The sequence below is a fragment of the Xylaria bambusicola genome (assembly GCF_022495145.1).
Source record: "Xylaria bambusicola strain CBS 139988 unplaced genomic scaffold F5B22scaffold_78, whole genome shotgun sequence".
In the NCBI taxonomy this organism is placed as follows: Eukaryota; Fungi; Ascomycota; class Sordariomycetes; order Xylariales; family Xylariaceae; genus Xylaria; species Xylaria bambusicola.
The window spans coordinates 97,518-122,645 of record NW_025953631.1 but is presented as its reverse complement, the minus strand read 5'-3'; the positions used below and the strand labels follow the sequence as shown (position 1 = coordinate 122,645).

The 25,128-nt window shown below is 39.5% G+C and overlaps 7 protein-coding genes across 7 annotated transcripts; 4 read left to right on the top strand and 3 right to left on the bottom strand.

The window, feature by feature from the left end:
• The first annotated feature begins 9 nt into the window (after nucleotides 1-9).
• F5B22DRAFT_536140 (putative ubiquitin carrier protein) lies at nucleotides 10-1,839 on the top strand. The gene is made up of 3 exons (XM_047972784.1): nucleotides 10-490; nucleotides 635-909; nucleotides 1,006-1,839. The coding sequence occupies exons 1-3, from the start codon at nucleotides 227-229 to the stop codon at nucleotides 1,178-1,180; spliced, it is 714 nt and encodes a 237-aa protein (XP_047825407.1). The 5' UTR covers nucleotides 10-226; the 3' UTR covers nucleotides 1,181-1,839.
• Nucleotides 1,840-2,767: 928 nt separating this feature from the next.
• Nucleotides 2,768-3,756, top strand: F5B22DRAFT_628827 (uncharacterized protein). The gene is made up of 3 exons (XM_047976443.1): nucleotides 2,768-2,982; nucleotides 3,043-3,430; nucleotides 3,494-3,756. Exons 1-3 carry the CDS (start codon nucleotides 2,980-2,982, stop codon nucleotides 3,631-3,633), a joined length of 531 nt encoding a protein of 176 aa, XP_047825406.1. The 5' UTR covers nucleotides 2,768-2,979; the 3' UTR covers nucleotides 3,634-3,756.
• Nucleotides 3,757-4,042: 286 nt separating this feature from the next.
• F5B22DRAFT_661812 (uncharacterized protein) lies at nucleotides 4,043-5,050 on the bottom strand (the record flags this gene model as incomplete). Its single annotated transcript, XM_047980391.1, has 4 exons — nucleotides 4,043-4,085; nucleotides 4,132-4,397; nucleotides 4,468-4,727; nucleotides 4,789-5,050. The coding sequence occupies 4 exons, from the start codon at nucleotides 5,048-5,050 to the stop codon at nucleotides 4,043-4,045; spliced, it is 831 nt and encodes a 276-aa protein (XP_047825405.1).
• Nucleotides 5,051-13,375: 8,325 nt separating this feature from the next.
• On the top strand, nucleotides 13,376-13,862 carry F5B22DRAFT_651999 (uncharacterized protein; the record flags this gene model as incomplete). Its single annotated transcript, XM_047979546.1, has 3 exons — nucleotides 13,376-13,559; nucleotides 13,619-13,664; nucleotides 13,724-13,862. The coding sequence occupies 3 exons, from the start codon at nucleotides 13,376-13,378 to the stop codon at nucleotides 13,860-13,862; spliced, it is 369 nt and encodes a 122-aa protein (XP_047825404.1).
• A 4,999-nt stretch (nucleotides 13,863-18,861) lies between these two features.
• F5B22DRAFT_651997 (uncharacterized protein) lies at nucleotides 18,862-19,539 on the top strand (the record flags this gene model as incomplete). The annotated part of the gene is made up of 2 exons (XM_047979545.1): nucleotides 18,862-19,068; nucleotides 19,153-19,539. 2 exons carry the CDS (start codon nucleotides 18,862-18,864, stop codon nucleotides 19,537-19,539), a joined length of 594 nt encoding a protein of 197 aa, XP_047825403.1.
• A 612-nt stretch (nucleotides 19,540-20,151) lies between these two features.
• On the bottom strand, nucleotides 20,152-22,380 carry F5B22DRAFT_535904 (uncharacterized protein). Its single transcript, XM_047972782.1, has 6 exons — nucleotides 22,308-22,380; nucleotides 22,109-22,229; nucleotides 21,967-22,037; nucleotides 21,765-21,895; nucleotides 20,669-21,653; nucleotides 20,152-20,556 (listed from the first exon to the last, which is right to left on the bottom strand). The coding sequence occupies exons 2-6, from the start codon at nucleotides 22,128-22,130 to the stop codon at nucleotides 20,326-20,328; spliced, it is 1,440 nt and encodes a 479-aa protein (XP_047825402.1). The 5' UTR covers nucleotides 22,131-22,229; nucleotides 22,308-22,380; the 3' UTR covers nucleotides 20,152-20,325.
• F5B22DRAFT_661806 (MFS general substrate transporter) lies at nucleotides 22,381-24,368 on the bottom strand (the record flags this gene model as incomplete). Its single annotated transcript, XM_047980390.1, has 4 exons — nucleotides 22,381-22,880; nucleotides 22,991-23,213; nucleotides 23,287-23,520; nucleotides 23,575-24,368. The coding sequence occupies 4 exons, from the start codon at nucleotides 24,366-24,368 to the stop codon at nucleotides 22,554-22,556; spliced, it is 1,578 nt and encodes a 525-aa protein (XP_047825401.1). The 3' UTR covers nucleotides 22,381-22,553.
• Between the last annotated feature and the right edge of the window lie 760 nt (nucleotides 24,369-25,128).

Sequence of the window (25,128 nt, the reverse complement as noted above, 5' to 3'; positions counted from 1 at the left end):
CCAGTTAACCACGTCTTAAGCCAAGTTCAATACGTTAACTATAGCAATCGCGTCCTGCCTCTAAATTGTCTTATCCCCTCCCCCGGCTCCCCGCATCACTCAAAGCCAGCCAAGTTGCGACGAGAACCTTGCGAAACCGCGTCGTCCTATAGCTGGGCAACCACTTGCATTCCCTTACAGCGAGCGTCTCTGCGTCCAAGTCTGTCTATAGCCGAGACCAACCACCATGTCGTCGAGCAGGGTGCGCCGTGTCGCCAAAGAGTTGAGCGACATGGCTGCCGACGCCGCCAGCTCCAACATCTCGGCTGAGCCTGTCGACAGCGGCGGCGACCTGACACATCTCAAGGCCTGCATATTCGGGCCCCCGGGCACTCCCTACGAGGGGGGCCGGTACATCGTCGACGTCAAGATCCCACTCGAGTACCCTTTCCGTCCTCCCATCATGAAGTTCGACACCAAGGTCTGGCATCCCAACATCAGTAGTCAGACTGTAAGTCCGCCTCGTCTCCCCCCTCCCCCTTTCTTTCCCTCACCCTCTACTTCTTGACCTTCCTTGCCCTCTCCTCGTGACCTTGCGTATATGAACAAGCACACCCATTCGTTCGTGTTAATAACCTCCTGGGTGAAATTCTAGGGCGCCATCTGTCTCGACACTCTCAGTACCGCTTGGTCTCCTGTTCTCACCATCAAGTCGACGTTGCTGTCCCTCCAGTCTCTCTTCGAGAGCCCCGAACCGAAAGACCCTCAGGATGCCGAGGTTGCCAAGATGATGATCAACGATCCGGAGGCTTTCAGCAAGAAGGCCCATGAGTGGGCAGTCATCCACGCCGGCGCCCCCAGAAGCGACAAATTCCAACAAGTCAAACCCCGCACTAGCGTCCCTCAGCGCGAGCGAGTCGATGACAGCGTGTAAGAATACCTACTCCCCCTTGCTGCCATATTTTATACCCCATCAATATGCTTGCTATTCATCAAGGTATACCAAGTTGACTTACTCTCTTGCAGCTACGACGGTTACAATAAGAACCTCATCAACCGGTTCGTGAATATGGGATTTGATGTGGACAGGGTTGTCGAAGCGTTTCACTATGTTGGCATTGAAACATACGGCGGCGAGGACGTAGAACTAGAGGCCGAGTACATGGGAGACATCACGGCTCGATTGCTTGGGGAGCCATGACCTTCACCGGCATCTCAAGATAAAAGCTGTGTTGCGAGAAGGGACACTCCTTTGGACTCACATTCCCCAGCCGATATCTCCCAAGTTTCTTCTATCTTTCTTTACTAGCAGCATTCTTGCCACTTGCATACATACGCGGGGCCTATACAAAGCGAGAGCAGCGTGCGTCTCACTTTTTCTCGGCTAAGTATCCTTTTTTTTATAACCCCTCCCAACCCCCATCAAACCCAGAAGAGTCAGGGGAGTTGTTTATGGACTTGGCATAAAGGGGTCCGGCGTCAAACAGGATAATTACGGGCAGCTTATTCAATCTAAATGGTGTCAACGGGCTGGACTATATTATATGTTTTAAAAATACAATCCTATTCGCTAGCTTTATCATGAGGTTCTGCTGGCGATGATAGGATAGTAACACCACCCGCTTAGCGTGCTAATTCTCATGCTCAATCCATGATGGTGTCTTTTTCATAATAGGTGGGATTTTTATATGGGCGCACACATCTCCCGCGACGAACCTGTCACCTGTGCTCATATTTACCCCTGACCTTTGGGTATCCGCGAGCTCGTTCAGCGCCTTACAGGCTCACGGGTCCTTGGCCACAAGTTGGGTTGTTCAAATCTTAATAACAAGATGATGAAATGCTCATCCGACCATACTTATCTTCTGATAACTGTCTTGCTTTTTCATGACTGCAGGACGAAATAATCATCCTTTGCTGATATTCATCATAGAAATCCTATACTAACTAGCCTGACAGCCCGACGAGTAATGCGATAAACTGATATTGCCCCCCCCCTCTATTAACCTAATAGTGCCCTAAGCTTTTACAGGATTGCTTAACGTTATAGAAATATTCATTTACTATAGTATTAAAACATACTATACCAAAACATGCTATATTGACCTTGACCTTTGACTTTGACCTTCAACCTTGCTTGACCTATATGCAAAGGCTGAATTGGTTGGCAATACAACCTAGCCCTTTGATTCAGCCTTCGTGTATAGGTTAAGGTCGGAGGTCTAACTTGAAGGTCAAGGCTGCGTTCTTTGCATATTATTCTAATATTTCTATAGCGTAAGGTACTCCTAAAAAAAAAATTCTACCTGCAAAAGTTTGGGGCACTATCAGGTTAATAGGAAGGGGCGGCAATATCAGTTGATCTATACGAAGTAGACTCCAGCGCGGCTTGGCGCTTTGTTTGGCTCCGTTACGGCTCCGTTATGACTCCACTTTATAACTGCAAGCATTCGGACCCGAAAGAGTGGTGCATATAACCCCGGGCCTGGGAAAGTGGTACATTGTTATGCCATACTTCGTACTTCGTATAAATGTGGCATGAAGGACTTCGTGAGAAACTAGTATAATGGGCCATGGGAATGATAAACCAAGCTCATTGGTAGGTTAGCTGATGACTGCACGCGCGTCGCCCGGTTGGCTCTTTCAGGCTCGATTCAGCGTGGCATCATGCCGCATACACTGAGATTATATTCACAACGCGCCGTTTGCGTGTAACGTAGACTTTACCTGATTAAGCACAATTTTCCGGAAATTACACGGCGGAAATTGTCTTTTATTTGGTACAAGGGCTGAAAATAGTGGAAAATTGCTCTTAAGGTAAAGTCTACGGTACACGCCAACGGCGCGTTGTAAATATAATCTCAGTGTATGACGATTACCGATTATAACGCAGGTACGCTCCAACAAGAACGGTGTGCTGATATAAGACGTAGTTCAAGCCGAAATGAACTGAATATAAATACGCAGGTTGCGGCGCCCTAAGAAAGCGCAGCGACTTCTATGGTGAGTCAGTCGGAGAGATGGGACTTTCTGTGACACATATACCTAACTGCGTAGCTCAAGGCATTCAATAAAGACATCAGACTCTTATCGACGACAGACGACTGGATTCCGGGAATTGCACTTCTAGATACGCAGTGTCACGTGGGAAACTGGGTTTCCTATCGCCTCGTGGAGGAGCTTGGGCTGGCATCTTCAATTTCTACCATCTTTGACCTCCCTAATATTTTTGATGCGAACCATGCACCAGTTCTACCGTGTGGCGTGGTGAATCTCCGATGGAAATGGTCTCCGCAGGGCACACGAGTCCACACCAACCAATTCTATGTTTTCCCATCTTCTAACCACCTAGACGTGGTGTTTGGTGTTGATTTTATCAAGTCCGAAGGGCTCCTGCAAGTGAATGAGGCATTTATTCTGACACTTGTAAGAGACAAGAAGTCGGACCAAAGTCAGTGGGCTCTACTCTTCTATTCTTTTCATCTACTTATAACGGCTGTCTAACATGAAACAGAAGTCAAAGCTGCCATTGAACAGGCAAGGGAGAGAAACGAGGCGGAGAAGGCAGCTCTACGGGACAAACGGAAGCAACAGGAACAACAGAAGAGAGGAGAGTCTCAGCAAAGGCAGTCGCACCAGGGGGTTCCAAAATAAGAGGGTGGCTGAAAGAGCATTGTACCCAGACAGACTTGAGTCACTCAGAGAGTGCTCAGTTTAAGCAGGGCTAAGTCTGTAGTTACCCCAGTTAAAGCTTAGATGTAATATATATGATACCCCTATGGCTTTAGATGGGTGCATGTCTTTATGATAATTGCAAAACAAATAAGGTTAAATGGAGTTATAAATGGTTAAAGTGCCAACTGAAGGTAGAAGTGGTAAAGTTAAAGGTGCAGGTATAGGCGTGGGTAGGTAGGGTTGTAGACAGCCATCTCTGTAGTACACCTTCATTCCTAGCTGGCTACAGCACTCGCTGGTTCAAGATATTCAATATACCATACTGGCTACGGCCGTCCACTCTCCATCACATCCTAGAATAGCTGCTTAGGTACCATTATGTGGCCAGTCAGCTTGTGCCGCTAACAAACACCACTTGCACCGCAGCAAACCTACGAAGTAGTCGTGTTAATGCATATTTGCCAATGAGAATAATACTTGGAATGTAGAACATGCGCAGCTGTTGCAGAAAAGACCTCCACCATTCTACCATTCGTGAATACCCCAAGGCCGAGCGAGAACACAGCGGTGAACAATCCGATCATGATCAATCGAATTTTCATGTCGCTAAGAGAGTATAGTAGGACGATCGACCCGATGGGTAACAGCGAGGCTAAAACCGTACCAAGTAGCATACTCAAGCGTATCACTCCGTCTGGAGAATAATAGACTGTATGCTTGTGTATGTCCGATCCGTCTGGCTTCTGACTCAGTTTTCTGATGTTAGCTTGGGGTGATTCCAAAACCTTGTGCTGACTTAGTATTCTGTATTACCTTGAAGTGATGCCCGATGAGACGATGATATAACAAGACTAGTCTATTCTTCAAAAACTGCATGACCAGACTGTCGGTCCTACCTGGCTTAAGACAGACAAGCTCCGAAGTATCGAAACTATTCCACACGTCGCTGTCTGGGCCCAGAAGATATATATTGCCCATTTGGGGATCTTTCATCCATTTTTGCAAAGACTTGAAATCTTGTTCGCTTGGAGGTCCAAAACTCGCAATCATATCTTGCAAGCAGATAGCTTGATCTAGAGTAGTTATTTTTAGCACAAAATGTTACTATCATATTGGAAACCCCTCTCAACTTACTATATTCCTTCAACTTTTCTCTCGCTTTTAACATAATATGCCATTGCGCAGAGCTTTCACCTTCAGTGTTCACTGGCTCGCTAAGTGTCTGCCAGTCTCTGTGGTAGATAGAGGGCTCAAGGTGTCCGGACGCAGAATCAACCTTGGCTTGTTTCTGTAACTTATTCTGCAGATCAATTAATTCGGTTTGTAGATAGAGCAGGTTGGGAGCGTTTAAAGACCCAAATCGGCGAAATGCTGTTATTCCTGGATGGGCACCCATCAAGGACGCAAGTCGAGGGTATCCTGCGGGTATGTTTATAGTTCTAAAGTTGATTCTCGCAGAAGGTTTTGTATTTATTCGAACGACTTAAAATCATCGGCCAGGATGTTTAATACTGGCGAGCAAAGGGTAGACAGTGTTGCTTCCTATAGCGCAAACGATGAACTTGTATTATTACTACTGGTATGTGAAGATATAGCCTCGTAAGCATACAATACTCTAAAGACTCATAACTACTTTTAGATTACGAAACGAAACGAGATATACCTAAAGGTTTTGGTTCTGGTGGGAAACCGGCAAGGAATCTGCTCCAATATATATATATAAAAGTGCCTTTTCAAATCGCCAAGAACATAGATTAATTCAATGCAACGCTTACATGCCTTCCATGCCAACCATCTGCCTTTCTATTTTCTGTGTGGTCAGAATCTTGCAGCTGTGCCATTACCGAGTGTCACTTTTTGGGAGCCTTGTCAACCTTGACGCCCATCTACAGTAGCATAGCAGCAGAACCGCCGGCAATGCTTGAAAACCTAGTTGACCACCTTAAAATTGCGCGATAAAGGCTTTTTTTCGTCCCTATGTCACAGTACTGCCCAGCTATAGTTTTATATATTTGTTCTATTATTACACAAGGAGGGAAGTTCTAGTTTTCGCCCCTTATTCCCTTTCCTAGCGTTATATATAATGTTCCTTGGTTTATATTATATATTGGAAATTAGGCTTCCTTAGTTCCATAATAGTATTTTCCTTTTCTAAATGCAATTAATTTTAATTGTATAAGTTTAAATTTATTTATGATATGGTTATATAGTATATGTGTTGTATTATTTATTTTAAGCTGCGCTCCTTTTTAGGGCGGTGTAGTAGTGTCCTGCAGCCCTGCAGCAGAATTTTCTGCTATATTAATTGATTGTTTACCCTATATATTTTTTTATTTTTCCTTTTTCCTTTTTTATATTTGTTTTATTACCTTTTTATAATTGTAATACCCAGCCTTATTTTTAGTTTTTTAAAAAAGGTTTTTTTAAGCGCTTTGCTTATGCCTTTTTTTATTTTCTTTTGTTTATTACTATTGCTATTATATTAATATATATGCCTTTCTTTATAGGTAAGAAGTTTTGCCTTTATTACCTCCGAATTAACCTTGGCGTATATTGTAAGAAGGGCAATGCTATTTAGAAGGTAGCACTGTTCCGCTTTATATATATATTTAAAGGCGGTATATCTTTAATTTATTATACCTAATGCAATAAGTGCTATAATTTATACGAATTAATATATTAATTATATTTTATTAACGTTTTATTCCTATTTTATAATTTTTTTTATTATTTTTAATTCCTAATTATATTTTTTGGATAAATAATGCTTTTAATGATTAAAAATGCTTATAATTTAAATTTGCTTTTATTTTAATATACTAGTTTTTAGTATATTATTAATATTATTACTATTATTACTAATTTAACTATATTACGTTAATTTATATATTTATTAATATTATATTATAAAGTTATTACTTTAATTATTAATTTTACCTTTATATTTAAAAATGTAAAAAAGGAAGTATATAAAGTATATATATTTATAAACATTAAAAAAATAAAAACGGTATATATTACCTTTATATAATTATTTCTTTAGTATTTATTAATATTTTTTTTTATTTTTTAAAAGGATTGTGCTGCTTATAATACCTACTTTAATTATTATTGCCAGCTTGCTCTTACTTTATAGCTATATTTTCGCTTTAATAATAAAGAAGAAGTTTATATTTAGGAAAACTTTTAATTATTCTATCTTTAACCTAAAAATATAGTTATTATAGCTTAACATTTTATTAAAAAGAATTTTTACAATTTTCTTTTAATAAATTTTTACTTTTATCCTTTTATCTTTTATTTTTATTATCTTTTTATTATAATAGTATTAATATTTTGGTTTAGAACTTTTTACTATTTAACTTTATAGCTATAAAGCCTGATGATAATAAGGTTATCGAAATTTTTAACTTCTTCCCCTTTACCCTTTAAGCGATTTAGTTTTAAGTTAATATGGCTATAATTAAAAAAAGTATAAGTTTAATTTAATAATGTAGGTTTTAATCCTATTAACCTTTATTATTCTTTTTTTAACTCCTTTATACCTATTTAGTTTTGCTTTGGTTTTTTTTTTATTTAATCTAGTTTAGTTTAGTCTGGTTTTAATCTAGGTGGTACTTTAACGTTTGGCTACTTTATTTTTACCATTTATAGCTTTTCGATCTACTTTTGTTACAATAATAAATTTTTAATCTTTTTTTTTTTTAATAAATTTTTAAAATAACTTTTCTTTTTTTTATATAAATCTATAATTTTTCCTTATATTCCTTTTTATATATAGCTTATATTTTATTATTTATACCTTTACTTTAATAAATATATAGTTTTTAATAATTATTTTACTTAAGGTATCTTTAGCTAATATAGTAATTTTAATTTAAAGGGGTTAAAATAGTAAAACGCTATTAGCTTATCCTTATAGCCCTTAAAGTTTACTACTAATTCTTATATTAATTAATAGGGGGCTAGCTATTTAATTTTATATTTAAATCCTATACTTTTTTTTCTTTTACTATTTAGGATCTTTTTAAATAACTATTTTATTTCTTTAATTTTATTATTATTTTATAAAATTATCCCCTTTACCCTATTGTTATATAGTTTATTTAAAGCTAATTATTTTAAAAGGCCTTCTTTTATTAAATATATTAACGATATATAAAATATTAGGAATATTTTATATTATTAAAATAGCTATATAGCTATAGCTTATTAATATATTTTTATTACTTTAAAGGGGCTTATTTATTTATTTCTTAATTTTAATATAGGTTAGCTTATTTTAACGTTTTTTATATTAATCTAAACCTTATTTTTTATTATATAGCTTAGGACGTTTAATTAATATATATCCGTATTTTTAATATAATGCTTTTAAAATATAATTATTAGTATTTTAGCCTTTTTTACTACTTTTTAAATCCTATTAGCTATATTTAATATAGTTAAAAACTCGTTTTATTAAGCTTTTATCCTAATTTTAATTAAGTCCCCTATTAGTTTAATTCCTATAATAGGGTACTAATTATAATTTATAAAAAAGGGGGTTAGCCTTATAGTTTTAAATATTTAATTATTTATTATAAATTTGGTTAAGGGTAATTAATCTACCTAATTATTTTAATAATAGCTATAATAAACTTTTAAATATTATTCTATTATAGTATTAACGATTTCTATCTACCTATTGGTTTTTAAGTAATACGCTATTAAGGCGTATAGCTATATGCCTAAGTAATAGCTTAACTCCTTTTAAAAGTAAGATATAAATTATAAGCCCCTATTTAATATAATTATTTCCGGTATATTATATAAATAATATACCTATACTATAAAGACCTTTATTAATATATTTATTATTATATTCATTATTAAGATAAAGTATCTTATTTTTATAAGTTTATTTATTATAACTAGGACTAATTTATATTTTATACTATTTTAGGTATATAGTAGTAAGGGGCTTACCTAATCTACTAATATATTTATCCATAGTTTATATAATACCGGAAGGGGTTTAAATAGCCTAGCTAGCGCTACTTTAAAGTTTTTAGTTTATTAATATAAGTAATATCCTTTAATAAAGGTAACTATATCCTAAAATATCCTTAATTAAAAGTAAAAGCGTTTTAGGAAGTTTTAGCTTTTATATTAGTTTAAATATCTTATTAATATAAAGCTATATATCCTATATATAATTTTTAACTTTACTGCTATATCCTTAAGGATATATAAGCGTTCCTTTATATAAATATAGCCCCGTTTTATTATATAATTACCTATAGATACCTTAAATTTTACCTTTATCTTATTAAGGAAATGCCGGACTTTTAAGTTTTCTATTATATCGATTAGCTTTATTATTAACGGAGAATTTTAATATACTTAGTTTATAATAGTATTTATTAGTTTATTATTGCTAAGGGAGAATAATTATATTAAAATAGTATTACTATACCTTTATTTTATTTATTTATTTAATAGGAGGAGAGCTTTATATTAATATACTACCCTTTTATTTATTATATCCTATTTATTCTTTAATATATAGCTTTACTTTTAAAATAGCATATTTGGAATTATAATATACTTTTTTAATTTATAAACTATTTGGAACTTAAAGTCGTTTAAAAATTTTAACTAACAGATTTACCATTAATTTAATAGTTTTATAATAGTAAAGTACTAAAGGGTTTTATAGTTTATAATAACTTTAACTATATTTTTATAGCTTTATAGCTTTAGTTGCTATTTTTTAAATGCTTTTATTATTATTAATAACTTTTTATTATAGATTTTATAATTATATTTAACTAAGGAATGTTTTATTAAAAAGAAGGCAATTAGGTATTGCTAGCCTGCTTTATCGATTTAGAAAAGTACCCCTTTTAATGCTTAGTTTAAGGTATTTACTTTTATTACTATTTTTTTAAAGGATTATAGTAGGATAGTACTAATATTGTTATAAAGGCTTTCTTTAAGGTTTAAAACGCCTTTATTATATTATTATTTAAAGGGGTAATTTATTTATTTTTAAATATAAAGCTTATAAATGGTTTTATTATTTATAAAAAGCTTTAAATAAAACATTAGTAATAATTTATAAAGTGTATAAATTATTATAGTTTTTTTAACATTTTAAATAGCTTTTAATTTAAAATTATTTATACTTTATTAAAATTTATTATAATACTTTTTATAAAAATAATAAAGCTTAAGTACTTTGTTTTAATAATGTTAAATTTATACTTTACAATATTAATAGTTAATTTAGCTTTAATAAGTCTACTTAGTACTTTATAGATATATTATTTATACTTTACCTTTAAATTGCTATAAATTAAAATATTATTTAAGTATATTATAATATATTTATTAAGGATATCGAATAGGATATTATTAATATAATGTTAAAATAAGTTTAATATATTTATTATATTAAAGTTAGTTATTAAATATTTAAATAAGCTAAACTTAATAATAAAGGCGGTTTTCTATTTATTTTTAAGGGTAATTTAAAGGTAATTAAAGGCTACTATAATATCTACTTTAATATAAATCTTAATGTAGTATAATGCATTTAACGTTTTATAAATCAATAGAATAGGGTATTAATTTTTAACCGTTATATTATTTAATTTTTAATAATTTATATATACTTTTATTCCCCCTTTTAACTTCTAAATAAGGAGGATAGGTATTACTACTAATAATATATTAACCTATATAAACCCTTTTATTAAATAATCGTTTAAATATTTTTAGATTATTAAAAGTTTTAAAGGGGACATTAATTTTATTACTATATTAAGTAATAACTTCCTTAATATTATATTTATTTTATAGTTAAATAATTAATATAATAGTAATAAATTTATATTTTAAGGTAAAAAAGCTTTAATTAAGTTATAATATTCCTTTAATAGTTTAATAAAAATATTCTCCTTTATAAGGGATTTTTTATCTTTTAAGTATTTAGAAATATCTTAATTTATAACCTATTGTAGCTATAATGCTTTATTAACCTATTATTAGTAGGTTTAAAAGCAATTTAGCAATGCTTTGCTATTTCTATTTATTTCCCCTATTAAAATGCTTTATAATATTTTAATAGGGGTATTTAATATAATATTTTTAATTAAGTAGTTATCTTTTATTTCTGCCCTTTATTATTCTACCTTTTTAAATAAATTAATTAATATATAGAACTTTATTATAGGTATAAATTAAACTATAGTACCCTTTACTTTATATAAAAGTAAAAAGTTTAATATTATAAAAATTTATATTTTTATTTAATTACTTCTTTAATAGGTTTTTACTATTAATATAGTAGTTATTTATAATATAGGTCCTAATTATAGGTTTTCCTTAAATTAGTTTATAGGCTTAAATGCATTTTTTTATTATAATAATAGTGTTCCGCTATATTCTTATTTTTATATTTTTATTTTATATACTTTTAATATACCTAATTATTAATTAATTTATAAGTTATAATATTGGAGCTATAATAATCCTAAAATAATATTTAGCTTATTTAATAACTATATATATAGCATTAAGGTTTTTATAAGGTTTTTTAATATATATTATATTATATATTATTTAAAAATTACTTTTACCTTAATATTATTTATAAAGCGTAATATTTTTAATTATACTATAGCTATAATTAATATTTTATAAGTTTATATATATTTTATATTTATAAAGCTTTATAATAAATATTTTAAATTAATAAAAGTTTAATACTTAATTATTATTTTACTATATAATTTAATTAAAGTATTAAAATAAAGGGATATATTAAAGCTTATCGATTTAATATATAGATTTATTTATTTATTTTTAGTTTTTTTTTTATTATACTTTTAATTATAACTTTTATTAGGGGCTATATATTTTTTATTTTATTTTTATTTAGGTGTTTAAATAATAATATTTATTTATAATTCTATTTTACTTTTATTACTAATAGGTAAAATAAAGTAAAATATTTTACACTTTTATAATATAAGTATAGCTTTAATAATTATCTTTTTATTTTTTTTTTATTTATTAAAAGTAGTTTAAATTGCTTAATGTAAATTTTATCTAATTATATTAGGTTACCTATATTTTATTTAAATAATACTATTAAGATATATATTAAGCAGTTTATTTATATTAAGTAGGAGGGGCATTCCTTTTAAAATTTAAGGTTTATTAAGTTATTAAAAAGGTTATATAATAATTATATTTATTTTATTATATTATTCTTCTTTAATTAATTTATTTATAAAATAAAAGCCTTTTATAATTTAATATTAACTTTAGCTTTTAACCCTTTTATTTATTATTTATTTAATTGTTTACTTTTTTTTATTAATTTAATAAATTTAAAAATAAAGTTAACGTAAAGTAAATCCTTTTATTTTAAGCTTTTAAATTTTTATACTATTTTTATATATATATTAATAATAATATATAAATTGTTTAACATTTTAAATAGGTTATTATATATTACCTATATTTATTTTTTAAGTTTTTTTTAATTATTTATTACTTTTTTAACCTATTATTAAACCTAAATATATATAGCTTTAAATAATTTAAAGTATATATATAAAATTTTATTAAATTTATTAAAAAATGCCCCTTAATTTAATATTAGCTTTAGTTATATCTTTAACTGTTAAATTGTATATTTAGCTTATTGCTTATTTAAATCTAATTTTAATTTATTAAATATTAAAGGTTTCCCTTTTTAATTCTTTTTATATTTAATAATATATTATTAATAATTTAATATTAATATTATAATATTAAATCTTTATATAATAAGTAAACCTAATATAATTTTTAAATTTATTTAAAAGGTTAATAATAAGGGGAAAGGGTTTAATAAGGCTAAAAGGGTTATAATTAATATTAAAATTTAAGTTATTATTAATTAAGTTCCTTTAAGTAGGGTTTAAAGTATTAATAAAGCGGTAATTTATTAATTATTATTTATTTATATTTAAATAAATATTATTATTTATTATTATAAATTCCTTTTAATATTTTTTACTATTTAAAGTTTATTTATTAATATAATCTTTAAGGTTAAAACTTTAATATAGGTTTATTTTATTATATTTATTTATTATTATATTAAATTTTAATATATTTTATATTTAATATCTTTTTATTTAAGTTTTTTTATTAATATATTTATATTTTCCTTTAAGGTAATAGTTTAAAGTATTATATCCGTTATATAAAGTAATAGCTATTAAAGGAACTATTAGAATTATTTTAAAGCGTTTATAAATCTTTATAATATATTTCCTAAAGTTATAGCATTTAAGTTTAGGTTTTATAAAGCTATTATAATTATTAAATAGTTATTAACGATATTAATAATTGTATACCTATATATAGGGAGTTTTACCGGGGTAAAAATGTTAGGGGTTAAAGGTTCCAACTTTATAATGTTCCAAGGGTAAGTTTAAAGTATTTATATAAGCTGGTCCTTAAGGAAGGATATTACCTATTTTTTAGGTATAATAAATTGTTATAGTATTGCCTAGCTATAGTTTCATATATTTATTCTATTATTATATAAGGAGGGAAGTTTTAATTTTCGCCCCTTATTCCCTTTCCTAGCGTTATATATAATGTTCCTTGGTCCGTGCTATATATCGGAAATTAGGCTTCCTTAGTTCCGTGACACCTTGGACAAAGTTGGGGTGGCATGCTTGGTGCTGTTTACGCTACCAGACACCCGAAAGGGCTGCACAAGTTAATCATTGCTAGCTCTCCGGCCAGTGTCCCTCTTTATGTAGTCGGGAATGGCCAACTCAGGTCTGAATTGCCAGACGATATCCGCAAAGCACTGGAAAGCACAGATCATGATACCCCGGAATACGAGAAGGCGAGTACGTTCTTTTACAAAAGACATGTGTGTCGACTCGATCCACGCTCAGATGATGTTCAGAAGGCATCAACAACTTACAGGAAGATGCAACTGCATACATGACTATGTAAGATTTCCTGATCTTGATTCGCGAGTTCAATCACAATACTGACTATCACAAACTAGGCGGGGGCCTTCGGAACTTGTCATAGTTGGCAGTCTTAAAGACTGGGAAGGACGGAAGATCGCGGACAGAATCATGGTCGATACCTTAGCTCTGAATGGTAGATATGATGAGATGACAGACATCTGTGTTGAACCCTAGCTCAAGGCCATTCCTCGTGTCAAGTGAGTTACATTTGAACAATCAAGTCACATGGCACATTGGGAGGAGCCGGACCGTTTCCTCGAAGTATGTGGTGGCTTTCTGTCCGATTACAAGATTCGCTAGAACTGTTAGGCGCCCTTGAAAGTGTTGGTGATATAATCAACCTGCTGCCATCCACCAGAGATAGGTTTTAGGTGCAAGGACGGGGGTTCTTAGGTTGTCGGGGTTCTAGCGATTTCAATTAGGATTCTGCTCTTTAGTCGCCATGCCTTACCGTCTGTTAGGCAACTTACATATAAAAGCGTAATTCTGTAAGGAGCGGTAGTAGTGGGCTGGTACCGGGTCTTCCTACATTACCTACGTACTACCTAGATAAGCAGTGCAGTATTGTTTGTCTGTGAGTCGGCAATCGAAAAAATTTCGAGATGAAGTGAGTCTTGGGAAACTCGTCTTACGGCTCTACTAGAGATGCAAGCGAAGTAAGGGGCTTTTAGTGTGAAACCTCTAGTGCCAGGTCCGCGTACGTGCTATGAATGGTAGAGCAAACTGTAGAATCATGGATTGTTATGGGCTTGGTTTACGGGCGTAAGTATGGTATGCAGGAAACAAACATATGAAGTGTCGTGTGTGATAGAAGACAAGTAGCGTCTGTAGGGCAAGTAGTGCTGTTAGGGTAGAGAAGCACCAAGGTAGAAGTTACCCTGAGGAGTGGAGATAGTTCAATAGTTAGGTATATAAGAAGGCGAGAAGCCCGCTTTAGTGTTAGGAAGGGTAGAAATCAATAATACCATACGTTCGACCTATCTACTACCTAGGTGATACCTACTTACGACCTAGCTTCACTCCGGGATACTAGTTCGTTCTCATTGCACACCTGAGAGGTGAGTGTCCTAGAGGGAGTGGAAGTCTAACTGGAATCAAGTAGGTAGGCGGAAGGCAGCATAGGGGTTAATAATTTATTGATTCCTGAACCTTCCAAGTCTCAAGCGATCAGCATAATTATGGCTTTAACCTGAGACAATATAAGATAGGCATACATATAAGCATAGTGTAAAGACACCTTTCCACCAGAAAGGCTTCCCGATCATGATGAGAAACCGCGCCGACAATCGAAACAGGCACATCAACGAACTAACAGCAAGTCATAGCCATGCTACGGATTGTATGATTGAATTTAGGTTTGATCTATCAGCGCGTGCAATTGAAAACGGAGCTCTCGATAAACTGGTTATGTTGCTCGCGAAGAAGATACATTTAAAAGACTCAGATAAGAAAATTGGCTACTGGGGAGCTGTCAGATGGCCCCGGGTATCCGCATGGAAAAGCAGAACTACAGATCGCCGCAAACCATACCATATCGCACAATGCCCCTTTCCATTCCACTTTTTAGCACCCCGTCTAAGGTAACCCTCTCTAGAAAGAACAATCTCCTCAAATAGTTAGCCACCCCTGTACTGTTCCAGTCATAGACTTCATAATTATTTCCCCGGCTATTTGGTCCAAAGCACCACGCTCCGTGCCACGAGAGGAAAGGAAATGCTACCCAAAACGCGATCAATCTCTAGCCCTCGACGTACATTCGTGCTCACGGCCACCGATTGTGTCTAATTCCCGAGTGATTGGGCCCGTTTCTTGAGGTGCCCTTGGTGTTTCCAGTCAAGGCCAAATACGAGACCGCCTTCAGTTGCTCCTTGTGCAATCTCCTTGCAATGCCTATGGAGATTTCCCAACCCTTCGTCCATGGTTCTAACTAAGGGCGATCGTAGAGCAAGCTACCCATAGTATGTGCTATCCCTTTCAAGGACGGCTGCCTGTATCCCCCCTGGTGCTCCAAGAGCTTCTCTCCTGAGTTCTGCGCATACCGCCGTCGAAATCTTTCTTCCAGTCTGAAGTGAAACTTATCGAGTACCCCATGAGCGGCCGAGTGGCGCTACCGGAAGACAATGATGATGATGAAGACCTTGAAGCAGACGTGTCGGTAGTGATATCCAAGGTGGTAGGGTAAGAAGGCGTCTGGCCTGTAGTGTATGTTCTCGGAATATAGTCCGAGGAGGTAGACGTCGATGAGAAAGTTGCGTGAGGCATTGTACAGATAAGGGGGGAGATAGTTTATGATTTGACTGCTGATGTTGATGAAACGGGAAGCGAATAGTATGGCTAGAAACTTGGTTCTGCTGTATCTGCGAGCTTCTATCTGAAGACGATGATGGTGATGATGATGAAAATACCTCTAACCTCGAAACCAAGTTCATTACCTTTATATATACCCGAACCTAGAGCCATAATAGCCACGCAGTCTGCCCTCCCTTATGTATTATATATAGATAGATATCGACAAAGATAGAGAAGAAAGGCAGACTTTGATACCCATCAGAGACTCTGGAATCTGTCCCGGGTCGTGAGCCAGGCCTGCGTCATGGCTATCTGGGGATGTTCATTGCAACGATATCCTACTATTAACGTCTCCGGGGGGCGGACGGGCGACATCTCGAAGTTCTGACTGTGCTTCAGGTCCCCACCGGCAATTGTATATGTTTTCGGCTCCGGGGCCAACTAGTCAAGCTGAGGATATGGTATAGTTAGCTGGCTCTACCACCTACCGAGCACCCAAGGCACGACGCAGAGTAGGCGAGTTTGTGTTTTTGGGGTCGTATTTTGGCAGCACGACAAGGTAAATTGACATAAACGGTGTTACCTGACTATGATCATTTGAAATGGTGTCCTCGGCGATGAGCAACAGGCTTACCGGACACCAGCTGTTCACAAGCAGAGACAGCTTCACTTTTAGACAAAACAAGCGAACAAGTCCAGAAAAAGAACTGAAAGAAATAGAAATAGAAAATAAGAACAGCACGGAGATTGGTAACCTACTAATGTACGTATTAGCACTACGGACATAGCCTATGCTGCGCGTGCTGCAGCCAGGAGAGCGAGAGGCTTCCGGCTTCCTTCCCAGAAAGGTCTTGGAAAGTGCGATGTCCTGCAGCAGAAGCGTTACATTGCCTCACGCAGGCACACAGAAGAACAGAGGGCAAGCGTTTGACCTGAGCTTGGCAGACCTCTTTCGTGGTAATTGAAGGTAGACAGACAGACTTAGTATACCACACCCAGGACTCAGAAGAAGAAGAAGAGGAGGGTTTACAGCCGGAAGGCAACGTGGGATACTACCTCGGCAAGGGACAAGATGGTGGTCATGATTCCCCAAAGCGGGCCATTAAGGGCTGCCGTTTTTAGATGGATGCCTATTTAACGAATGAAAGTTGATGATTGAAAAAGACCGTGCCTATACGAGTTATGTAGTCACCACTTAGGCGTTTCCACCCGTGTTTCGAGATGGGGCGTGATAATCACCCTTGGTCTTGTGCTATACTTGTCGTTCACCCTCGCGTTTTCAGCTATGGTCGCGATGAGCGTGTAGTGTTGGGAATAGTTAGGCAGTCAATATATAGATAGATCTCTTGTGGAGTTTGCGATGCGCAGGCATCTAACCCGAAGACACAGGGTATACATCTACCGAGCCTCGGGATTCTCGGTTTCGCAAAGAGACAGGTGGGCACATTGGAGAAAGAGGCAGTCGGTGCTATAATTAGACTCTTACAAGACTTCCCGCTTCTTAGGATATTGCCAGTCGTATTTGTGTTATTCGGCTTTGCCATTTTGCAGGAGGCAGATTTGCTCATTGGTAGTAGGATTTGGGTTCATGGAGAAGACACGATCAATATCCTCTTCAGGAGGGAGAAAAGGCCATTTTAGAGACTCGATGGATCCAAAGAAGACAAGGAGTAACCCGCGACCTAGCTTACGAGTCAAGAAAGGATAAGGACACGTGAACAGAGCTTCTGCACGTAGTACCTACAGCATGGTGAGCAGCTGGATGCAGTAAAAGGGGGGGAAAGGGGGCGGGGGGGCCGCGGCAGCGGCAGCGGCAAGATCTGACGTGCAGCATGCAGGCTGCGCCAGCACACTCGATTGATTAAATATACTTACTTACTTAGTTACTAGTGGTACGGTAGGAGAACGGTAAGGCTGCATGGAGGAAGAAGAAGAAGAAGAAGAAGGGGAGGGGGGGGGAGGGGGCGATTTGGAATGTTGATGTGCAAATTATCGCAAGACAGAAAACAGAACATGACTGCGCCGCCATCTTTCACGCATTCTTTACGCACTCGCGTATGAATCATCTGTACTACTACGCCACTACCCGTCGAAGGGTACCACGGCACATGGGAGATGCTGCACGGCACTTGTCTAGACGTGCTGTCGGGACGCGGCTATTGAACTACAGTAGGTTCCAGGCCGTGATCTTGCAGAAACCCGCCCCTCCTCTCGTTGCAGTCGAAGGCTACTTCGTAGATAGTTTCATCCCAACTTGATCGAACGCCCTGGGCCTTCATCTTATCTCGTCTCCTTAGTTTCCACCTGTCTAGGACTCCGTAGGCGTTCATGATACCTCATTCTGCAATGCCATGATAGTCGTCGACTCGTCGTGATGAGAGGCAACGAATGCCAGCGTCACGCTTACCTGTAATAAGTTAGATGCCTCCCTAACGTGACCTACGTACCTACCTCATATCTGCTCATAGTCCATTAGGTACCTAGCTTCCAGGTTGGAGGTCTCTGCTTACACACAGTAGGTAGGTATGTGTTCGGATTCTTTCAATACATTCAATTGACAACTTCAATGACATCATCCCTGCGACCATTCAAATTAGGTGATTTGTACGGCGTAAGCAGGCAGGTAGGGACTGAAGTAGATAGCAGCTGCCGTCTGTGAACCAACTGCTGTGTCCAGTAGGCACTTACCTAACCTTAGAGGTAGTGAGTGCTGTGTCAGCTCCACGATCGGCCCATCACAGCACACCACACCATCCATTCATCCCTGTCTGCCGACGTGAAGCCTTGTCCTTGTCCTTGTCAACAGCTTCTCAACCTGCCATCATCGTCTCAATATCCGTGGTGTATGCAATTGGGACCTAGCCGAGATAGAGATAGAAAGAGTATGTCGCAACCCGCCGGCAACCCCAACAATGCCGACCACGAGACCGCCAATGCCACAAGCCATACCATAGCCTCCAAGGCCGTGGCGCGAGCTCACGGCATGCTCGTCTACAGCCAACGCCAGGTCGACCGCGTCGTGTCCCCGTCCACGCGCCAGAGAGCCATGGATTCGACCACAGACTACGCCGCCAAGCGACCACTGCTCTCGGTACGCCAACTCCTCACTCGCTGCATCTTCAATCATTCTCATGTCGTGCTTGATTAATCTAACACGTATCTGCCCAATCCCCAGCTCTTCATCGCGATCCAGATCCTCTCAGCTCTCGTCCCAGCGCTCCTCTTCACAACCTTCATCACCAACACGCTTCTCGTGGCATTACTCTCAGCCCTCGCATTCACGCTCTTCTGGACGCTGGTCGCCCTCTTCGTCCTGATTCCTACACTTCTCATAACATGCGGTTTCGCAATCCTGCTCTGGGTATGGGCAGTAGGCAGCTACATCTTCTTCCGCGCTATCTACAGCCGTCTCCCGCCTTCTTTGCAGGAGCGCTTTCAGTCATTCTTGAACTTCAATTCCTCTGGCGACGACGAGAATGAGAAGAAGCGCGTCATCTTCCACCACAAGGACTACGACCTCGACGAGGCCGTTGCCGCCGAGGTCGCCGAGGCTAGGGCGTAGGTCACTGGCGAGATGGTGTCGGCCATGGCTGCGGCCTGGTGGTTCCTCATGCGTCGGGGCGCGACTGCGTTTTTGTCGTATCGCTTTCGCATGCGCTTTTTCTGAGTCGCAAAATACACGATAATGATTAATAATGCTTTATTAAAGGGCAAGTTAGAGCAACTACCTATCAGAAAAAAGAGATCGAGGGTTTTCTACAAGGCGTCAAATCGGGGAATAATGCATAAGGTTTACGGGACTGGGAATTGGGATTAGGGGTGCAAGACAACGGGGAAAATAACGGGGACAGAGATACCCCCAATGAACGCTTCAGAGCGAGCTTACATCTGGAAGTGAGCTGGTTTCCCATGAATGGGGGTTTTGGACTTTGGGCAGATGAACGGGAACGACTCAACCCCGTGTAAAACTTGAGCAACTGACTGTTATCATTAATGCTCATCGTTATAAGTACTGAACAGTGTGATAACTAGTCCGTCAAACCGCCTCGTGTTCCCTTTTCCTCGCCATTGCCCACCAGTGCTCACTCGTGCTCTCCCAGAAGCCTTTTATGCTATGGTATTCTGTGAAAACATTGTATCTGGCGTATAACCTTGGCGGCAGAAATGGGCCGAGCTAATCCGTGAGGAGTGCCCGTCTATATGGCTTGGGTCTATCTACATGCTTCTTTCTAAAACGCGGTTCCGCAATGCTTACTTATACTGTCCAAGATTCTGCCACTACGTCTATGAATCAGTATATCTACCCGCCTCCATCTACGGCATTATCTCGAGACACTCTCTCATCTATTTATTTCCCCCCGGAAAAGGACACGACAGCCCATTTGCCACTCCACGCCCACTTCCTCGCACCGCTGTCGCCGCCCCCACCCTCCATCGCCCGCAGCTTTTCATCCTCGCCGGGCTGAAGACCGACCACGACGTCGGCCTTGCACGTGCGGAGAGCCAGGACGTTAACCCCCGATCCAGGACCCAGGGGGCCGATGGCCTCTGTGAATGGCGTCGTGGGGTCCCAGGCCGCCTAAAACGTCGTTACAAATCAGCATTTCTTCTTGTCTGCCTAACCAATTCCTTTTTTTTATATAAAATTTGGCATTCAGGGGCCAAGTTAGGGGATGGGTTGCTTTGCTTACGTCGCCAGTGAGTTTACGGTAGTTCAGATCGCCTTTGAACACGACGAGCTCGCTGGATTGGAGATCGGCTAGCAGGGTCTTCTCCTCGGTCGGTAACCGCCAGAAACTACCGGCGTGTGTCCAGAAACGATTCGGTCTTAGAATGAGCTGTCCCTCGGCATGCATGCGCGCCCATTCTTGGAAGAGGAAGCTGAGCTCGTCCGTTTCCTTGTCAGAGAGAGGCGGCGGCGTCTTGTCTTGGCGTTTCTCATCGTCGGAAGGCGTTTCGTAGAACGCTTTGGGGTTGGCGAGGGCGCCGAGTAAGGCGGCGAAGTCGCCGGGCAACACGTCTGACACGAACCAGGGGATCGACTTGGGATGCAGGACAACGAGGGTAGCGAGCCCGGACGAGAGGAGGTAGCCTGCGAGGATGAGATCGACGTACAATTCAAAGCCGGCGTTGTCGAGGACAATATCCACGCGCCGTTCCCGCTTGCCTTCGCTCCGCGCCTTCTTGAGAACCTCGTAAGCAGCTCCGAGATCGTTTACCAAGATGTTCTTCTCGGACGCCTTCCTCGCCTCAGACCCCTGTAGCTTCTGGATATCTTCGTACGTCAGACTTGTGAGTAGCGACAGATCCGTAGCGTTTCCCCAAAGACAAATCTCGCACATCTCAGTGAACAGCAGTCTGCGCGCCTCGTTGTCGTCATTGTCAGTAGCGGTCTTGTTGTTCTTTTTGTCAGCGGCCATCTGCGTCACGAGGTCCTTGTAGCGTGCGGCGAGCTCGAGCACGGCGGGACGCGAAGAGCGGAAGGTGTCGATCTTTTGGCGCGCGAACACGTCGTAGTTCTTCCAGTGTGTTGAGAGAGTAAAGGACGTGCTGATTCGACGGTAGAGGTAGCATTCGCAGTACAGCCACGGTGCGGAGAACCAGGTTAGTGGGCCCAACTTGTCGAGTTCGTGATTGTAGGACGCAACGTCTGGAAAGCCGTCGTCCCGAATCGGTCTGTGTCAAGATGGTTATGTGTCAATACGGGCTTCGAGGGAGCCAGTGTCGGCGTTGGTGGGTTCAGGGTGCGTGGGCGAAGGGATAGAGACGAAAAAAAACAAGACGCACGTTAACTGTCTGTCGTGCTGCATTTCGTATTTCAGGCGCGCGAGCTCCTCGACAATCTTCTTGCCGTCATCGCGCTTGTCGGGATCGTCACATTGGGTGACAGAGCGGTAGGTATCGTCGATGGCGCCGGTCTAAGTACGTTTCGCGAATGGGTTACTGTCAGGATAGGATCGTAATGGATTGCGCAGCGAAGATGACTCACGACAATTACGGGCCATCGATCGCGCGCTGAGATATAGGCGAACGATGTCTTATCGCTCGTCACATAGGGAGCTATGAGAGTAGCCGTATTAGTCGTCGAGGAATTGGATGAGCCCGGGGAGTGTATGTTGGCTCGGACGTACGGGTCTTTGTATCGCACTCCATTGTTGCAAGGGCTGATCATAAGATATCCACGCAGGTGGTCCTGAAGGGCAATCTAGGTGAGTTCTGCGAGGTAGATCACCCTCGATGCAAAGTTACCTACTAAGTAGGTAGTTAGGTAGAGAGAGCTTCACTCGTCCATCGCGTCAGAGCCATAGCGGGGTGATTCTGGGAGCTTGCCTTGCGCGGGGCACAGTCCCCGTAAAGTCGGTATTCTTAGTTGAGGCATATATCCTTCGGTAGGTACCTAACCGCCTACGAATAATTACATTCAATCCAACTACGAATAGATCTGGGTCGTGTCTGGTGATTCAATGCTCCCCGGCTGCCTCGCCTTGTCGCAACAAATAGAGTACTCCAATTTTCATGAACGCGCCTCTACTGTGACATCGTCAGCCCTGCTTCCCTCCTCCGAGAAGCAGCCCATTAATCTCGCTTCAGGCCAACATGCCCGACTTTCCACAAGCCAGGTACGGTGACAAGAGCGACGAGGATCATCCAAGCAAACAAGGTCCAAAAGACAGCTCTATAGCCCGCCAACAAGGCCCCCGGTGAATCGACATCTGCGTAACCAGAACCATGAGCGATGGCCCTTGAAATGATGGACGTGACGCTCAAGCCAATCGCAGTACCGAGTTGAGCGCATGTGTTGAACACGGCACCGCTCAGGGCCTGCATGTGTGGTGGGAACACGTCCGAGATGACGAGCAGCCCAACGGTGAAAAGAACATCGCAGCTCAGTGGAGCAAGAATCTGTACGGTGGTTATGCAGTTAACAGTAAGCCGCCACATAGAGAGCGTAGAATGTCTCAAGTCAGATGGGGGAAATGGGGGACACAAAGGAGACATCAGATGAGACATGCCTGTGCGAAGAGAGCGCCGTGCCAATACGACTGGGCAGGGCCGATAACAGCCATGAGAAGTGGCGCTACTGCGCTCAACACCGCCGTCGCCAGAACAGACCACATGACCGGAATCCGGTTCACAAAAAGGCCGGTGAAAAGATTGATAAGGGCGCCTGCGATGAGAGAGGGGAGAATTCTCAGCGATGCTCCAAGCGCCGAGGTGCTCTGAACCTCCTGAAAACTAAGCAGACGTTATACATTATCAGTGAACACTGCTATTCCTCTCAAGCTTTGAAATGGGTATGGTAGCTTACAACAAACTGCTGTATAGTTCCATGCAATTGGTGACAGAGGTAGCAAATAGGACCATGATGCAGCTACTAGTGAAGACGAGGCTTTTCCAAAGTGTATTCGGCATCAGCGCCGTACGGTTTCGTTTTGCCCTGTAGTGCATCCATCCGATGAAAGCTGGGATTGTTGTGATGCTGATGGTCAGAAGAGATATGCTCGATGCGTTGTGAATGTTGCTGATATCAGCCGATAACATCCTGAGCAACTCGATCAGCATCTTCGTCCAGTTCCATGGGAAACATCGAACTCACGCAAAGATATACGAGAACGTTGCAAGTCCCGTAGTAGCCACTACCGCGCCAATCCAATCAATCTCAGTAACGAGCCGCGTCCAAATGGAATGCGCAGATCGAGGACGGTCCCGCGGTAACGCCCAAAACCCACCGAGGAATAAGGCACCGGTGGATGTCCCGACGAAGTAAAACGCCGGCCGCCAACCAATGCCGTCGATGAACACGCCTCCTAGTACCAGTCCAAGCGAGAAACCAACCGGAGCAGCAAGGCCCAGACATGCAAAACCTAGGTTCCGTGGCCGACCATCCTTCACGTTCGTCGAGATGATAGAGATTGACGACGGCACGATAATGGCATTCGCTATGCCTTGCAGGGCGCGAAAAGCAATCAGCTCGCCTCCGCTCTGTGCCAGGCCGCAGCCTAGCGTAAACGCAGCGCCTAGCGCAGCGCCCGCCATATTGACGGATTTCGGGCCCGCAGCGTCGGCTACCGATCCGGCCAAGAGGAGTGTCGATCCCGCAGTGAGATAGAACACGGAAGCAGGCCAGAGCAAGAGAGCCTCGCTTAGTTTCAGTGTTTCGGTGATAGCCGGGAGACCTACCACGATGATCCCGTTGCTAAAGCTGCTGAATAGAGACAATCCTAGGAGGTGAATCACGACGATTACAGTCCGGGCTTTTGAGAAGGCGGGGTTCTCTATTCGGTTCGGCTCCTGTACTTGCGAGTGGCCATCTCTAACGACTGGTGAAGTGACCTCGTGAACGGTCACGGGCTGTGGTGTTTCCAACTCAATGGCCGTCTGCGTCGCCATTGTGAATTAGTATACGAAGCCAATCTCTCCTGCTCGTTGAATTCCGTAGTTGGCTCTGAATCCCACCGTCAAAGGAATAGTGACAAGATGCACGGGCTTTATACTAACACTCTTACGTAAGTTATTAATATGTATACGTCTGACTCATTCCTGGTTCCCGAGATCGTCTATCTTGACCCAACGCCCTTCACTTTACATCTTCTTCTGGGAATAGGAACAAAATACTGCTGCAAGTAGCTGCTAAAAAGATTGAACAACGCGAATAAATCGTGTAATAGAGTAAGTTAAGGGACTTGTGCAACATGTATAGAGTATAAGCATGAATCTCTAGTTGAGGAGTTGAGAAAATGTCTATGTACCCATATAGGGCAATATGAACCCAGCCTAACCCTAAATTGTAGATCCAACAGAGGTGCCACGTCCAAGAGTCGACAAATTACCAGTTTGCTTATGAGATATACGGAGGGACCTAGGAGAGTAAGAACAGTCAAATATAAGCGGCAAGGTTAGCCACCAATGTAAGCAAAGGGGTACAGATGGATCGCACCAGCTTTGGTAGTTATGGTTGGGAATAGCTTCAAGTTCGTGTCTTTCTTAGCTCTTGTAGGGCCAAGTTACCGTGCCGTCTACTCCGAAGCATGGCAAAACTTCTTGTTGTTCATAACACAGAAGTTGATTGTTCCTTCGCGTATCACATACGTACATGTGTAGCGTATATCCTCCCTCCCAATATATTCTCCTTGCGTAAGCCATCATACCT